The 17,698-nt window shown below is 40.0% G+C and overlaps 1 protein-coding gene across 1 annotated transcript in view; it reads left to right on the forward strand.

Annotated features, from left to right (window-relative positions):
* The window catches only part of Ddx46 (DEAD (Asp-Glu-Ala-Asp) box polypeptide 46), a 44,072-nt gene extending 28,034 nt beyond the window's left edge, over nt 1–16,038 (forward strand). Inside the window, exons 15-22 of the mRNA XM_013015995.1 lie at nt 813–1,051; nt 2,729–2,866; nt 3,137–3,286; nt 4,353–4,526; nt 5,829–6,047; nt 7,584–7,728; nt 14,315–14,388; nt 15,642–16,038. Coding sequence (XP_012871449.1) covers nt 813–1,051; nt 2,729–2,866; nt 3,137–3,286; nt 4,353–4,526; nt 5,829–6,047; nt 7,584–7,728; nt 14,315–14,388; nt 15,642–15,689 — 1,187 coding nt within the window. The 3' untranslated portion in view covers nt 15,690–16,038. The remainder of the gene's footprint in view (nt 1–812; nt 1,052–2,728; nt 2,867–3,136; nt 3,287–4,352; nt 4,527–5,828; nt 6,048–7,583; nt 7,729–14,314; nt 14,389–15,641) is intronic.
* The last annotated feature ends 1,660 nt before the right edge of the window (nt 16,039–17,698 follow it).

Consider the following 17,698-nt stretch of genomic DNA (forward strand, 5'->3'; position numbering starts at 1 on the left):
AAAAAAAAAAAAACACAAAAAAACAACAAACTAAAATTTGAGATGGTGAAACAAATGAATATTGATAAATATTTAAATGTGCAGGCTGGGCTTGTCCAGTATGTACAGGCCCTGGGTCTGATCTCCAACACCACAAGAAAGAAAGGTGCTAATGATTCTTCTGCATGTATGTTAAATCTGTTATAAACATGAGTTTTTAGGTTTGTGAATTTATCCTATTTCATTCTCTACTGTAAACAGAGGTACCTGGGCTTTTGTGATCGAACATTTTGATATGTTATACATGTGCTGCCTAGTTACTTATCCTGAGACTCTTGGGTTACATATTTCAAGAGAGATCCAATTAGGTACCAATTAGGTATTTTTAAACTAGTGCTCCTTTTTGTGTATGTGGTAATTAATCATCTAAGGGACTTACAAATGTAGATTTTGATTCAGTAGTCTAGGGAGAGACTAATATTTTGCATTTCTTTTTTTTTAATTTTTTTTTAATTTTTGGGTCCGGTCATGGGGCCTGAACTCTGGGCCTGGGTGCTGTCCCTCAGCGTTAATATTTTGCATTTCTAAGTGAGTAGCAGTGCTCTAAGTAACCCACAAAAGAAAGAAGGAGCTGAGTCTATTTAATGTAAGCTGAACATTCTTGCCTTTCCCTTCTCCCCCTTTTTTTCTTGAATCAAGTTTGAATTGGTGATTCTGAAATTGGAGCTTCAGCAATTTTAGCCTTTTATTTTGCTAGATTGTAGAACTTGAAAATGTGGATTGTTTTTTATTCCATGTTTAAATTTGTTTTTGTTTTTGTTTTTTTCTGTCAGAAGAAATGAAAGATCCTAACAGCCATGTCTCTAATTTACTCACAGGGATCGATCAGTATGACAGAGATAGCATAATAAATGACTTTAAGAATGGAACCTGCAAGCTTCTCGTAGCCACCTCTGTTGCTGCCCGAGGTCTGGATGTGAAACATCTCATTCTTGTGGTCAATTACAGTTGCCCCAACCATTATGAGGATTACGTGCACAGAGCAGGACGGACTGGGAGAGCAGGCAACAAAGTAAAGAAAATTTTAAAATAATTCCTTCCTTTTATAACAATATAGAAACATCTTTTTTTTTGGTCAGTTGTGGGGCTTGAACTCTAGACCTGGGTGCTGTCCCTCGCTTTTCAATTCAATGCTCGTGCTCTACCACTTGAGCCACAGCGCCTCTTCTGGTTTTCTGGTGGTTCACTGGAGATAAGAATCTCACGGATTTTGTTCCTGGGCTGGCTTTGAACCATGATCTTCAGTTCTCAGCTTCCTGAGTTGTTGGATTATAAGCGTGAGACACTGGCACCCAGCAGAGGCAACACCAGAGGTTTTGTCAAGACAGAGATCTGAGTGTGTTTTTTTGCCATTTGACTTCCACTGCAATCTTTGTCTTGAGTGTGCCCAAGGTTACTGGGGCATGTGAAAGCCTGACATCTAGAGCAATCCCAGGAAGTTGATGAAGTGAAGCTCACTCTTGCAAAGTAGTTACAAACATAGACAGCTTACTTATGTGTATAATTAAATACATGTGCATGCATACATTTTTTAATCTTAAAAAATAAGGAAAGCTACATGCTAAGAAATGAATGTTAATGTGGGATGCAAGCTAAAAAAAGAAAGAGGAAACCAATACAAGCTACTCACAGTGGCTCACACTTGTTATTCCTAGCTTTGCACAAGGTGGAGATTGGGAGGATTTCATTTCTACTCTGTCCCTGGCAAAAAAGTTAATGAAACCCTCATTTCAGTCAATAGACCAGTAGACTGGAGGTGTGGCTCAAGTAAAGAACTGTCTTAGCAAGTGGTAGGCCCCATCCCAGTACTATATGAATGAATAAATGAATGAATGAATGAATGAGCTGGGCATGCTGGTGGGAACCTATGGTCCCAACCTGTGTAGGAGGATCACTACCGCAGGTTGACCCAGAGGAAAACACAGACTATATTGGAAAAATACTTCAAAGTAAAGAATGAATGGGGGGGCTGGGAAGGTGGCTCAGTGATAGAGCGCTTGCCTTGCATGCATGAGGCCCTGGGTTCGATTCCTCAGCATCGCATAAGCAAAAAGAAAAAAAGCCGGAAGTGGCGCTGTGGCTCAGGTCCTAGAGCGCTATCCTTGAGCTGAAGAGCTGAGGGACAGCGCCCAGGCCCAGAGTTCAGGCCCCACGACTGGACCAAAAAAAACCAAAAGAATGAGTGGGGGCTTAAGTGGTAGAGTGCCTACTTAGCAAGTGTTGAGGCCCTGAGCACAAACCCAGCATCCCACAGATACAAAGACAGTTACAAAGACAGTTAATGCACATGACAATGCAAGTTCTGTAAAATCTCATGTGTATCTACTTATATATACAGAAATTTTCTTATTTTCTAAAATTGTATATATGTATGTATGCATGCATGCTTGCATACATGCATGTATGCAGTATTTTGCAGGGCTGGGGAATGAATCCAGGATCTTGGCACATACTAGGCAAGTGCTCTGTCACTGAACTACAACTCTAACCCCCTCATTTTAAATATTAAATATTTTTCTTTGAAAAATTATTTAAAATTATTATTAAAATAATAATTATTGAAGAATAATTCTTTAGCAATGGCATCCGTTGTAGAGCTTTATTCCCTGGCTTATATTTTATGCTATATGTGATTGTAAGTTGAATTTATCTTGGTGTCTAATAATTCCACATTTTTGTTATTCATTAGGGCTATGCATATACTTTTATCACAGAAGACCAAGCTCGCTATGCTGGTGACATAATTAAAGCTCTTGAACTATCTGGGACTGCAGTGCCTCCTGATCTAGAGAAACTTTGGAGTGATTTCAAAGATCAACAGAAAGCTGTAAGTTTTTAAATGCCTGTTACTTTCATTCAAGTTACTAATGTCATTCTTTATTCTTGGGCATCTTGATAGAACTAGAGAGGGAAATAAGTGAAAACAGGATGTTCTCTTATGCTTGAACTTAGTATTTTGTGAAGTTATATAGAGCTCTTGTATTTTTTATTGCATGCAAGGGGAAATACTTTTTGTTACATTGGCATACGCCCCCTTAAAAATACTTACTATGTTTTTACTATGAAATTAATTTTTAAAAAAATTTTTCTTTGAAAGGAAGGAAAAATAATTAAAAAGAGTAGTGGGTTCTCTGGTAAGGGATTCAAGTTTGATGAAACAGAACAAGCTTTGGCGAATGAGAGGAAGAAGTTGCAGAAGGCAGCTCTTGGTCTGCAGGATTCAGATGATGAGGATGCTGCGGTTGATGTAAGTATAGCTACAATTTTCCTTGATTCTTTCTTCTCTACTGCAGGTCTTAGCTGTAGGCTTGTTGAGCTAGTTCTGGGAAACCTTGTTGTATACTGCTTCAAGCATTTTTCTATTTGTGGATGCACATATAGGTTCATTTTTGTGTGTGTGTGTACCAGTTTATAACCTTTTTACAACAGTGTGTGAAAAGTCTTTCCATTTAATAAATTCACACTAACTGTATGGCTGCATAATCTTTCTTTCTTTCTGTCTTTCTTTCTTTCTTTCTTTCTTTCTTTCTTTCTTTCTTTCTTTCTTTCTTTCTTTCTTTCTTTCTTTCTTTCTTTCTTTGTTGTGGGGGCTGAATTCTGGGCCTAGGCGCTGTCCCTCAGTTCTTTAGCTCAAGGCGAGCGCCCTACCACTTGAGCCACAGTGCCACTTCTGGCTTTTTTCTGCTTCTGTGGTGCTGAGAAATCGAACCCAGGACCTCATGCGTTCAAGGCAAACACTGCCACTGAGCCAGCTTCCCAGCCCACGTGTAGTTGTTTTAAAGTTGAAGGGTCATACTGATATTTTTCAATGTATTGTTATCAGACTATTACTCAGATTCCTTATCCAGGAGCTTTATTTTATTTGCTTGTCTATCTTAGGCTGCTCCTGATCTTGAAGTTAGGGCCTGAGTGCTGTCCCTGAGCTTTTTAGCTAAAGGCTGTTCTACCACTTGAGCCACAGCATTTGGTCATTGATTGGAGATCAGAATTTTTTTTTTTGGTTTGGTCATTGGACTTGGACTCAGTGATTTTTTTCCATTTTAAGCTACAGTGCCACTTCCAGTTTTCTGGTGGTTAATTTGAGATATGAATCTCATGGACTTTGCTGCTTGGGCTGGCTTTTAAATGTGATCCTCAGATCTTTGCCTCCTAAATAGCTAGAATTACAGGTGTAAGCCACCCATACAGTTTTAACTTACATACCTTTAACTCTCTGCTGATTCTAGTCTTTTGGTGGAATAATTTCTTGTTTTTGTAGACAATAAGTAAGCTAATAATTACACTTCAGTTTCACTACTCCTTGATTTTTCTAGATTGATGAACAAATTGAAAGCATGTTTAATTCAAAGAAGAGAGTGAAAGATATGGCTGCTCCTGGAACATCCAGTGTTCCTGCTCCAACTGCAGGAAATGCTGAGAAATTGGAAATCGCTAAGAGACTGGCTCTTAGAATCAATGCTCAGAAGAATTTGGGCATCGAGTCTCAGGTATTAAGTAATTTGTTCCACGTCTCAGTCATTACTTTTAATTTAGATATTTTCCAGGAATTTTATCGTGCCTAACTCAGCAAGTTTTCCTATAAGTTGAGTCTGTAAGATGTTAGCATGCTTAGCAGGGCTTCTTTGATTCTTGCACTAGTATGAGGGCTGTGTGCCTCTTCTGGAATGCTTTGTAGGCAGTTTAGCCAGAGATAGTTTTTATAGAGCAGTTGAGCATACCTAATATGAAAATCTAAAATACTGTGTAGTCTGAAATGCTTTGATTGGTGTTTGATGTTTTATAGTATTTTGTATTTGGGATATTCTGATTACAGATATCCAGTCATTAAAGCCCTATGCAAGTATTCTAGAATTCAGCAGAGTAAAATCTGAAATACTTCTGTTCCTAACTTATGAATAATAGAAAATTTAGCCCGTACGGTCGTTTGATTTGTTTTACCAAAATCTGAAGAAGAAATTCTTTTTCGTTTTCTTTTCTTTTTTTTTTTGCTTGTTTGTGGGCCTAGGTATTGTCCCTGAGCAATTCAGCTCAAGGCTAGCACTCTACCACTTGAGCCACAGTGCCACTTCCAGCTTTTTCTGCTTATGTGGTGCTGAGGAATCAAACCCAGGGCCTCATGCATGCAATAGGCAAGCACTCTACCACTGAGCCACCTTCCCAGCCCCTCTTTTTGGTTTTCTTTATCTGCTCTCACTGGTGTGTTATTGGGCACAGAACCAGTTTCCTAGATGCATGAACATTTGGTTCTTTCTGACTCACTATGTTTAATCATTGGAGCATTATTATGTTCTTTTAACTTTCACATGGTATATCTGTTTTGTGAAAGCTTTTGTATTAACTTTTAACTAAGTGAATTTTCATAGCATCCTTAAAGAATGGCTTAGTAATTTCAACAGTAATTTGGAGATTTTGAGTAAGTCATTTACTGTATTTTATTGACTATTGGGTGGGGCAGTGAAGTCAGTGGTACGAGATTCCAATTCATAGGAAAACATCTGGGAGTCATAAAAGATATACATGGCTTTAGAAGTACTGCATTGTATATGCTACCACGAGGTGGGTAATTTTCAACTGTGTATCTGTGCTCTGATATTTTCAGTAGGCTAGTAGAATGTTCTTTAGTTTTCTCATTAAGAATAAAGGAGATCCATTGGACTATTAACTACAAGCATATATTGCTGAATTTAAGCAGAATGAAGTAAAATAGAAGGCATGAATAATCTGTGGGTAGGTCCATGGCCCTGCCTCTGCTCTGCTTTGAGATTTGACTGTTAGTCTTTTAACTACAGGATGTGATGCAGCAGGCCACCAATGCGATCCTGAGAGGTGGCACCATCCTGGCTCCTACTGTGTCCGCCAAAACCATTGCAGAGCAACTTGCCGAGAAGATCAATGCCAAGCTCAATTATGTGCCTTTAGAGAAACAAGAAGAAGAACGGCAGGATGGAGGACAGAATGAATCTTTCAAGAGATATGAGGAAGAATTAGAGATCAATGACTTCCCACAGGCAAGTAACAGATTTAACCCTTTTTAAAATTTTTTGGTAGATCATGGGGCTTGACCTCAGAGCTCGGATGCTGTCCCTGAGCTCTTTTACTTAAAGCTAGTGCTCAGCCACTTTGAGCCACAGAGCCACTTCTGGTTTTCTGATTATTAATTGGAGATAAGAGTCCTATGTACTTTTCTGCCTTGGCTGACTTTGAACCGTGATCCTCAGATCTCAGCCTCCTGAGTAACTAGGATGACAGATTGGAGCCACTGGTGCCGGGAAGATTTAACCATTTTTATATTTAGTAGAAACTTCTTTTGTTTTTGTTTTTGTTTCTGTGTTGGTCCTGGGGGGTGAATTGGGTCTGAGTGATGCTCTTGAGCTCTTTTGCTCAGGGTTAGCATGCTTGAGCCTCAGCTCCACTTGTGGCTTTTTGGTGGTTAATTTTAAGGAGATAAAGTTTTCATGGACTTGCCTGCCATGGCTGGCTTTGAACCACTACCCTCAGATGTTAATCTTAGCAGTTAGCGTTATAGATGTAAGCCGCCAGCGCCCAACTAAAAAATTGTTGTTTTCTTAGGAACAAAAATCCTTTCTTTAAAAATGTAAGAACAGTTAATTGTGCTTATTTATTTACTTTTGCATTGCTGAGGATCAAACCCAGGGTTTGATGGGAGTCTAGACTTTACCACTGAGCTACATGTTCATCCCTCTAAACACATAAACATGTTATTTTAATTTTATTTATTTATTTTTTTTGGCAGTAGTGTGGGTTCAATTTAGGACTTCTTGCTTACCAAAATCTCTTTCACTTGAGCCACACCCCTCATCTAATGTGCCTTAGCTTCTGCTTTTGTGTGTATGGGTGCCTTTCTTGTGCATTGAACTTGGCCTTGTCCCTGGGGTGTTTTGTTTTGTTTTTTTTGCTCAAAGTTATTGCTCTACTTCAGCTCCACTTTTGGCTTTTTGCTGGTTAGTTGGAGTTAAGGATCACATGGAAAGCCAGGCGCCAGTGGCTCACACCTGTCATCCTAGCTCTCAGGACCCTGAGATCTGAGGATCGAGGTTCAAAGCCAGCCCGCGCAGTTAAGTCCTGAGACTCTTACCTCCAATAAACCATTCACTAAACCGGAAGTGGCATTGTGGCTCAAGTGGTAGAGCACTTGCCTTCAGCTGAAGAGCTGAGGGACAAGCGCCCAGGCCCAGAGTTCAAGCCCCAGGACCTACCAAAAAAAAAAAATCTCATGGACTTTCCTGCCCAAGCTGACTTTGAACTGTGATCCTTTGATCTCAGTCTCCTGAGTAGCTAGGATGCAGGCATGAGACACTGGCTTCTGGCTAGCTGCTTCATTTTTTTACCTTTATAGGAGAGTTAACAGTAGAAATTCAGTATTTATGAATATTTTCTAGATTATTAAGATCTAGATGAACTGCAGATATATTATGTTCTTAACATCGACCTAATACAGTAAGTCAGTCTATTTTCTCTTGCAGCATGCTTGTTTATTTTAATGAAGTAATTTCCCCCCCTCCCCCTTCAACTCTTTTTTTTAGACGGCTCGGTGGAAAGTTACCTCCAAGGAAGCTCTACAGAGAATCAGTGAATATTCTGAAGCTGCAATCACAATCCGAGGCACATACTTCCCTCCTGGCAAGGAGCCCAAGGAAGGAGAGCGGAAAATTTACCTGGCAATTGAAAGTACGCAGTCTTGTTCTGTTTCAGGCTGGAGTCGGCTCAGAGTTGATGTGGATGTAATAGGTACCGAGTGAGTGTGGAGGCTTCTAGGAAGGACCAAAATAAGCAACACTATGAGAAAAACATAGTAAATATACAAAGTGGTGTGACGTACTTGTGGGACTTACATTTGAAAATCACTCTGAAAGTATGAATTTTAAGGTCCAATCCAACTGTGCTTCTACTAAGTGAAATAGTCTGGCCAAAGTTTAATTTAGAAACTAAATTAACTCTTGTAGCCCATTTAATGAATGTGTAAGCAGATCTGGCCACTGAAATTGTGCTCAGTGAAGTTCACCCATATCTTTGACAAAATAATAAGTGGATATAACCTCAAGGATATAGATAATGTAATTTCTGTCTTTTTTTTTGGTTCTGATACTGGGGCTTGAACTCAAGGGCTTCCCTCTCTTACTTGGCTTTTTTGCTCTCATCTAGTGCTCTACTTCTTGACTACCTCTACTTCGGGCATTTTTTGGTTATTCAGAGATAAACATCTCACTGTTCTGTCTGCCTGGACTGTCTTCAAACCAGGACCTTCAGATCTCCTGAATAGCTAGGATTACAGATGTGAGCCAACAGAGCCTGGCCTCTCTTATCATTTTATTTTGACATAGTTCTTAGACCTAAATACATGTTATTTTTAGTACTTAGAGTATAGGCAGTTGTCTTAATGCTGTGGGCAGGGCATGAGTGAAGTTGGTGAGGAGGAGGAATCAGGATAAAACACTGGAAAGCTCTGTTACTGAGGTTTAGCTGGTTGTGGTTTTTGTTGTTGTTTTCCTTGAGCGTTTGCCTGGTTGCCTCAAAATTTGTGGTTATTACCTCAGTAAAAGTTTATTTTTGACAGGTATTATACACTTACACCCTGTTTTGTAGAGAGAGAAAGTTTTAGAGTTCCCTGCTCTGACATCTTTTTTTTTTTTTTTGTCGGTTGTGGGGCTTGAACTCTGGGTACTGTCCCTCAGCTGTTCAGCTCAAGGCTAGTGCTCTACCATTTGAACCATAGTGCCACTTCTGGTGTTCTGGTGGTTTACTGGAGATAAGTCTCACAGACTTTCCTGCCCAGGCTGGCTTTGAACTGTGATCCTCAGATCTCAGCCTCCTGAGTAGCTAGGATTACAGGCTTCTGACATTTTTTAATCACCATACAGGTTTTGAATCAGGTGGATTGTGTCAGGGGATTTGTTTTGCTATTACTGTTGCTGAATTTATTTTTGTCAGTACTGAGGATTGAATGCAGGGCCTCATCCTTTATAGGAAGACACTATACCAGTGAGTCATATTCTAATCCTGTTTTATATATATATATTTTTTTTTCCTCCCCCCCCCGTCATGAGGCTTGAACTCTGGGCCTGGGCACTGTCCCTCAGTTCTTTAGGTCAAGGCTAGCGCTATACCACTTTAGCCGCAGCGCCACTTCTGGCCTTTTCTGCTTATGTGGTGCTGAGGAATCAAATCCAGGGCCTCATGCATGCTAGGCCAAGGCAAGCACTCTACCACTGAGCCACCTTCCCCGACCCCCTCCCCCCCTATAAATATTTCTAAGTATGTTCCAAGGATCTGCATCCAGAACTGAGCAAATTGCTTTTTTTGTTGTTGCTATTTAAATTTGTGACTCTGAGAAACTGACATCTATTTCAAGTCAGGGTTTTTGTTTTGTTTTTTTGCCAGTCCTGGGGCTTAAACTCAGCCTGGGCCCTGTCCCTAAAGTTTTTGTGCTCAGGGCTAGTACTCTACCACTTGAGCCACAGCCCTACTTCTGGCTTTTGTTGGCTAATTGGAGATGCGTCTCATGGGCTTTCCTGCTCCTGCTCTGGCTGGCTTCAAACCACGATCCTCACATGTCAGCCTTCTGAGTAGCTAGGATTATAGTGGGAGCTACTGGAACTTAGCCTAAAGTCAGGTTTTAAGATACGATCCTTTTGTATCCTAAATGAATTTTGGTCTGTTAATAGCTCAGTATGTTTTTCTGTTTATTATTTATTTATTTACTTATTTACCAGTTCTGGGGCTTGAACTCAGGGCCTTTGTATTGAGCCTCTTTGTATTCAAGGCTAGCTCTATACCACTTGAACCATAGTACCACTTCCAGCTTTTCCTGAGTAGTTTATTGGAGATAGGAGTCTCATGGACTTTCCTGCCTGGGTTGGCTTTGAACTATATTCCTGAGTAGCTAGAATTATAGGCGTAAGCCTGGCTTGCTGTTTATTTTTGTTTTGTTTTCTATTTTGGTGAGGCCGGTCAGGGAATCAAACCCAGAGGGTCTTGCATACTAAGCTTGCGCTCTTCCACTGAGCTACATCCCCAGCCCTCTGTTTCTAGATCCTGTGATACTTCCTTACTATATAGTTAAATAAGGGTGGCTGGCACCTGAATCTTTAGAGAAAATCAACATCTTTTCTGCACTTGAACTGGATAATTCCTTGCTGCTGTGTTCTTTAGACATAGAATGAGGATACAGGATGTGCAAAGGAATCTGGTGATAAAACTGTGGGTACACATAGAGCCAGACTTTAATTCTCTGCTTGACTATCCTAGGTATTTTAAGCAAAATCCGTATTTTAAGCGTCTACTTGTTAAGAGGTAAATCAGAGACAATTCTTTTCCTTTGAAAAAAGATCTTTTTGGTATTTAATGCTTGTCCGGGATAGTACTTATTCCTATGTAAAAATTCATATAAAGTTTATATACAACTCTGAGACCACATCTGTGTCACCGGGTGGCGTGCAGTAAGGCACTTGTGGTCTAGTTTCCTTCCGCAGAGTGTGGTGCCAGTCACTTTCCTCTACTGTCAGTTGTACTTAGGGAACAGCATGTAACTTTTATAGTAATCTAAGCAAGACCCCCCCCCCCTTCCATAAAAAGGTTCATTTGTTGAAAACAAGCCTTAAGGAGAAGTATTCTGAAGACATACCAGTTGTAAGAGTCAGAGTTGATAAATTAAAATGAGAGAGAGCCTGTAGAATTTTGGGAGATGAGATTCTGAAAGGCCTTGTTCAGTTTTTAGAACTCCATCCGGTTCAGCTGAATACTTAACAGGATGAAAGCCGGTCCTGCTAGTGTGGAAGGAGCCCCGTGTCATCTGTTTCTAGTTCTGTAATTGAAGGGACCCCAACCTGGCTCCTGGAAGGATCTGTGTGGCTCAGCACCCCAGGCCTCCCACCAGGCAGAGGGGAGGAGAACAGGAAGGAGGACTTAGGTGCCTCAGGCAGCCTGTATAATTTATATAGCTTGTTCGGTGACCCTCTCTTTTTACTAGTGGAGAATCCGAAAGCAGCCAGAGTTATTTTAGGACCAATGAAGGGAAATGCCCCCCTTTTCATGACTACCTAGAAACATGTGTAACCCATTACGTGAACTACATTAGTCAAAAAGTTAAGCTGGTTCAAACGGTCAAGCTCTAGCTAAAGAAGGCTTATGGGAGAGTGTGATTTTTCTTCATTTTAAAATAGTACAAAATATCAACAAGCTTAACATTTTTTTTTCTTTGTGTGATACTGGGAATCAGATCTCAGGGTCTCACACTTTCCAGGTGGGCTCTCTCCCACTTGAGCAGTGCCTCCAGCTTCCTTTTGCCTTGGTTGTTTTCTAGGTAGGGTGTTGCTTTATGCCCAGGTCAGATAAAAGACCTGAAGCTTTTATCTTCCTACTTGGGCTTCTGGTCACTGGTTGTGACAGTAGCTAGCCACTGAGCCCAGCCATTCTGCTTCCCCTCTAGCTGAGATAACAGGTATGGCACCAGACCACCAGCCACGAGTGAACTTGTATCAGTTGTGTGCCCAGGTTACCCTTGAGTCACAATTCCTCAATTTCCATCTCCCAGGCCACTAGGATTGTGGTTATAAACCTGGCCGTTTCACACCAGCTCTTGTCCAGTAGCATATTTTCCTACCAATTTTCATTTTCAGTTGTGTTTACTCGTTTGTAATTTCCAGACTGAAGAGGCTCTTGGATCTGCCCTGTTTCTTTTATCCACTTTTCTTCTAACACTCAACTTCCCTACACACCTTAAAATTTTTCTGGTTGTAGTTGGTGGGAGTTTAGAGTTTAAATATATTGCTATGATTTCATATCCATGCCCTTGGTCTTTTCCTTCTGCTAAGCTGTTTCTGCCTGCCCATCTTCCTTCTCTCTTCCCATTTGTTAGTCATTCAGTCTGTCAATCAATTGGGTAAGCAGTCAATCTTTCCCTTTTCCCCTCATTGAAAAGGTTAGTCACTTCTAGTAAGGGGAAAAATTTCCCTCATTCCTTGCCAATTCTTTTCCTCGTTATTTTATACTTGTATGTATATACTGATTCAGTTGTACTCTCTACAGGTACAACCCAGCTTCCTTTTTGACATTTCAGTCTCTTGTCTACTTTGGTCCAGCTCCTTTCCTCTTACAGGTGTGCCTCCCATTGCATTACCTGCTCACACTCTGCCTCTTGTCCTCCATCTCATATCTCACTCTACCTGTCTTTGTTCTCAAATCCTCATCTCTCTTAAATTTTTGGTTCACATTTCCCATCAGCAAAAACAGCCATTTGGCTCCAGAAGTACGTTTTCATGGTGCCATGAACACAGTACTGTGAGTACACCAAGGGGAAAAATACTGGACATGGAGATGTCATGGAAAGCATCTTAAATGTGATTTCTGAAAGGTTTTTACTGCTCTGGTGTTGCTTAATAGTAGAATGCTTGTTTAGCATGTGAGACTCTGTCTGGGTTTGATCCCTTGAACCACAGATAAAGCTACATAGATAATATATACATAGACAGAAATAGATACAGAAGAGATAGCTAGAGAGATGGTAGATAAACAAGACACAGCTAACTAGCTACATACCTAGGAGACCTCTTCTCTTATTGTTGTAATGGTTTTACAAGTTTTCTTTTCTAGTGGTCTGTGCATCTTTTTTTCCCCCCCTTGTCCTTGGGCCTGAACTCAGGGCCTCTTTGTGCTCAAGGCTAGCACTCTACCACTTGACCCACAGTGCCACTTCTGGCTTCTTCTGAGTAGTTTATTGGAGATCAGAATCTTGTGGACTTTGCTGCTGGGACTGGCTTCAAACTGCGATCCTCAGATCTCAGCCTTTTGAGTAGCAAGGATTACCAGCATGAACCACCCGAGCCTGGCTGGTCTATGCAATCCCCCCCCTACCTCCCACCTTCCCCTGTCATGGGGTTTGAACTCGAGGCCAGGGCTTGAGCTCTTCAACTCAAGGCCAATGCTCTACTACTTGAGCCACAGTGCCACTTCAGTTGTTCTTAGTGGTTTATTGGAGATAAGAGTCTCATGGACTTTGCTGCCCTCTCTCTTTTTTTCCCTAGCCATGCTACATTTCTCCTACTCTTCAGTAAATAAGTATGTTTTCCTTTTGGTGGTTGTTTTTTTGAGACAGTCTCCCCATGTAGTCCAGGTTGGCCTTAAACTTGGTATCCTCCTGCCTCTGTTTGTTATGGGCTAGGATTGCAGGTGTGAACCACTACACCTAGGGAAGCATTCTTTTGTTGTTGTTGTTGTTGTTTGTTTTTGTCGGTCGTGGGCTTGAACTCTGGGCTTGGGCTCTGTCCCTGTGCTCTTCAGCTCAAGGTGAGTGCTCTACTGCTTGAGCCACAGTACCACTTCAGTTTTTTCTATTGGTTTACTGGCGATAAAAGTCTCATGGACTTTCCTGCCCAGACTGGCTTTAAACCGAGATCCTCAGATCTCAGCCTCCTGAGTAGCTAGGATGACAGGCGTGAGCCACGGAAGGCCCGCGTGAAGCATTCTTTTATTAATCTCGTGCCCTTGCACATATGGTTTCTTGTTGTGACATCCTCTCCCTGTCAGCCTCCCTCCAAAACTTGGACAATCTTCATTCTTTTTTTTTTGCCAGTCCTGGGGCTTGAACTCAGGGCCTGGGCACTGTCCCTGAGCTGCTTTTGCTCAAGACTAGCACTCTACCACTTGAGCACAATGCTACCTCTGGCCTTTGTTTATGTGTTACTGAGGAATGGAACCCAGGGCTTCATGCAGGTTAGGTAAGCACTATACCACTAAGGCACATTCCTATCCTTCATTCATCTTTAAGATATTCACATGGTGTCTTTTTCACACACTTTCAGACCTCAGAAAATTCAATAAATAATAAATATTTGTAAAGTAAATCAAGTTGTATCTCCATTTAGCCCTTTCCTACTCTCTTCTGGATTGTTAATCTTTCTTTGCTCTTTTTAATCAACATACCAGAACCATTTGTTTATGTGCATATGTGCTCCTAGGGTTTGAACTTAGGGCCTTGTACTTGCTAAGCAGGTACTATTTCACCTCTGGCCTGACATCACCAGAACTGTTAAGACTAATGTCACACAGTCTACAGTGGTTACATTTGAAACTCAAAAAGCAATCGGAATAATAAGCAGCCCTTTGTTAATATGGTCAATGTTCTCAGGGAGTGAACAGTTGTTTTTGGCAGTCAGTGGTTTTCTAAAAGTTACCTACAGTGTTTCCTCCTGGACCTCCATGACGTGGATAAACATGCAGTGTAATTCTAGTAATTGAATATTTTCTACTCAATCACCAGGTGCCAATGAACTGGCTGTGCAGAAAGCAAAGGCAGAAATCACCAGGCTCATAAAAGAAGAACTGATCCGACTGGTGAGTACAAACCTCAAGGACTCTTTTTTTTTTTTTTTTTTGAACTCTAATTAATGCAGACAAGTGTATAGATCATTAAGTAGACACATCCATGTAATCACTACACAAATCAGGAAAATAGAGAACATCACTACCCTTTTCCTTGTCACTGTTGATCTGTCAAATGCAACTATATTGTGACTTTCAAAATCATAAATTAGTTTTGCCTGTCTTTGAACTCCATATAAATGGAATTACATGCTGTGTACTCCTTTTGTATTGCAGCATTATTTTGAAGGGATCAATCTGTGTTATTGCAGGTAGCAATAACCCATTCATTTTTGTGATTGTGTAATAGTTGTGAATATAAGTAATATACATATTGGGCTTTGGGTTATTCTAGATTTTGGCTTTATTGAATAATGCTTTTTAATATTCTGTATCTTTTTGATACATATCACTGGTTTTGTTTTTGGATATATACCTGGGGGTATAATTACTACTTATAGAATATGTATAGGTTAACTATTTTAATTTTCCAGAAGTGTTAAACCAATTTGCACTCATTGCAGTGCATAAAAATTCCAGTTATTACAATCTTTACTAACACATGGGCTTCTTCCTGTTTTTCCTGTTGGTTTATCTGTGTTAATGAGGATTATGCTCAGGCCCTCCACATGCGAGGCAAGTGCTCTATCACTGGAGCTATGCCCTCAGCCCTGTGAGTATTTTTAAATTTAGGCAGCAAGTTAATTTGGTTTTGGAAGAAGGAGTTCTTCCAGACTGCCTTTCCAAAGCAGGCACAAATGTCCTTAAATCATCTGTGCTAGTTGAAGTTTATACATTCTTCCTACAACAGACACATTGGGATGAAGGTACTTTGAAGGGAAAATTTTCTTTCTCTTTTAAAAATGTGTATCGGAGAATTTTCTAAAATTCTACTTTCAGGGAAAGAGATTATTAAAAAAAATAAAAAGAGATTCTCAAGAGGAAAGTAGCTTTTAAATCAAGAGCTTTAAGATTGTTTGACCTAGGAGTCATAGAAAAAACAACAACAAAACCCTTATGCTTGTAGGTTCTGCCCCATTAAGTTGATTGAAAACATAGTTGGTCAGGAGCACTGAACAGAGAGGTGATTAGCTACCAAAAAGTTCCTACTACCTCAGATGTTATAATGTTAATGACACTTTATCTTTACTCCATTAGTAAGGAAATAATCTTAGTACTTTGTTTTGCTTGGTTTCTGACCATGTATATTTTGTTTTCTGTCACAGCAAAATTCATACCAACCAACAAATAAAGGAAGATACAAAGTCTTATGAACACCTAGTAAATACTTTTTACCCATGCTGTTCTGTGATACACTCATGTGGCCGTTGTCTGAAGTTTACAATATATTGTAAATTAAGACTTTTAAAATTCTGTCTTGCTGATTTTTTAAATACAAGAAACCAGTATTTGCTAAAGAAATCTTCTGACAGTAAGTACCCCCAAATAGTTATACTATATTTAAATCAGTCTGTCTTCAGAGTTCAATCATGTCCTTTAATGTAAAACTTAAATACTAATATTTTAAACATCTGGATAGTATTCCACTGGTTTAAAAATGGATACATTTAGACTTTGTGTTGAAGGTAATAAAGTCTGAGTCACTAAGGGGCTACTCCATTATCCGCTTTCAAAGAAATTGTGATCATCTCCTGAGAAAAGGTAAAATTCTTTGTTCTATACTGTTCACTTCACCTTGAACTTAAATCTTAATCCACTGGAACATATGGGCTGGATATAAAAATTTTGTAATAGAAATTTTACAAATAGTTGGTCTACTTTTGATCTGGGTAAAATTAAAAGATTTGTAGCAGGAGGTTTTTTTTTTTTCCCCCCTCCATTCCTCTACACTGCAAAGAATTTTAGTATTTCACTGCTTTCAAGTTCTCCTTACAGCCTCTGGCTCTGTCCTTAGGTACTAATTATTTTTTCGTCTTCTTTGAAAGAAAAGTGACTGTAGCCTGTAAGTATTAAATACAATTCCCTTTTCCCACTGGAAGTGTTTGTTTAGGTATCTGTACATATGATATGTATTCAAACACCTTACTACTTATAATCTGATTTTCTTCTGAGTTATTGTTTATGCTGTGAATTTTTTTCCCCTTAATTTGTTTTGGCTGAGGGCAAGGTTTAAGTAGTAGTGCACTTGACTAGTAAGCTTCATGCCTTAGCTGTTGAAGCCCCAGCATCACCAAAAAGAAAATAAAAATTCGTGTGCCAGTGTCTCCTACCTGTAATCCTAGCTACTCAGGAGGCTGAGATCTGGAGAATGATGGTTTGAAGCTAGCCTAGGCAGAAAAATCTGAAAGATTCCATCTACAATTAATCAGTAAAATGCCAGACTGGAAGCATAGCTCAAGTGGTAGAATGCCAGCTGTGAGCAAGCCAGCCAAATAAGAACCCAAGCCCTAGTACTGGTTTGTACCGCATGTGCACACATGCACATTAGAAAGTGAAGTATAGTGCGACAAGGCTATAATCCCAGCCTGAGAAGGCTTTTGTGGGAGGATCATGAATTCAGGCTCACCTGGGCTACAAAGTAAGATTCTGTCCTGGAAAACAAAATTTAAAAAAATTTTTTTGGGGGGAGAGGTGGCTAGAGATGTGGCTCAGGAGTAGTCCTGAGTTCAAATTCTAGTACTATCAAAAAATAATAATTAAATAGACCATTACCCAAGTTTTAGATTGGCTTTAAGGTCTCTTGGTGCAATTTATTTTTATTTTATTTTTTTTGGGGGGGGGGTTCAGTTGTGGGGCCTGAACTTTGGGCCTGGGCACTGTCCCTCAGCTCTTCAGCTCAAGGCGAGTGCTCTACCACTTGAGCCACAGCGCCACTTCTGGCCTTTTTTTTTCTGCTTATGTGGTGCTGAGGAATCGAACCCAGGGCCTCATGTATGCAAGACAAGTGCTCTACCACTGAGCCACCTTCCTAGCCCTCTTGGTGCAATTTAATATACAAGGAATCACAAATTATATCTTAGAGCCCCAGGATCTGATTCCTGAATGGCTGTTCCTGTATTATCAAATGTTCTTCTCAAGATTCCTGGTATATTAGAATTTCATATTGTAATATGAGAAAACTTTTGGGGGGAGGGGAGCCCAAGATTAGATACATTTCCTAAATTAAGAGGAAAAAAAATCTCTAAATATCCTTCAGTTAGTTTTTGAAAAATGAAGTGAAGCATACTCTAGTTGTCAAAATGATAATTTTAATGTTACAGTGACAAGGGACTACCAGACATTATTTCTTCAATATAAAGTTATCCATAGTAAGAAAAGTGAG

Source organism: Dipodomys ordii, unplaced genomic scaffold (genome assembly GCF_000151885.1).
Source record: "Dipodomys ordii isolate 6190 unplaced genomic scaffold, Dord_2.0 Scaffold29, whole genome shotgun sequence".
In the NCBI taxonomy this organism is placed as follows: Eukaryota; Metazoa; Chordata; class Mammalia; order Rodentia; family Heteromyidae; genus Dipodomys; species Dipodomys ordii.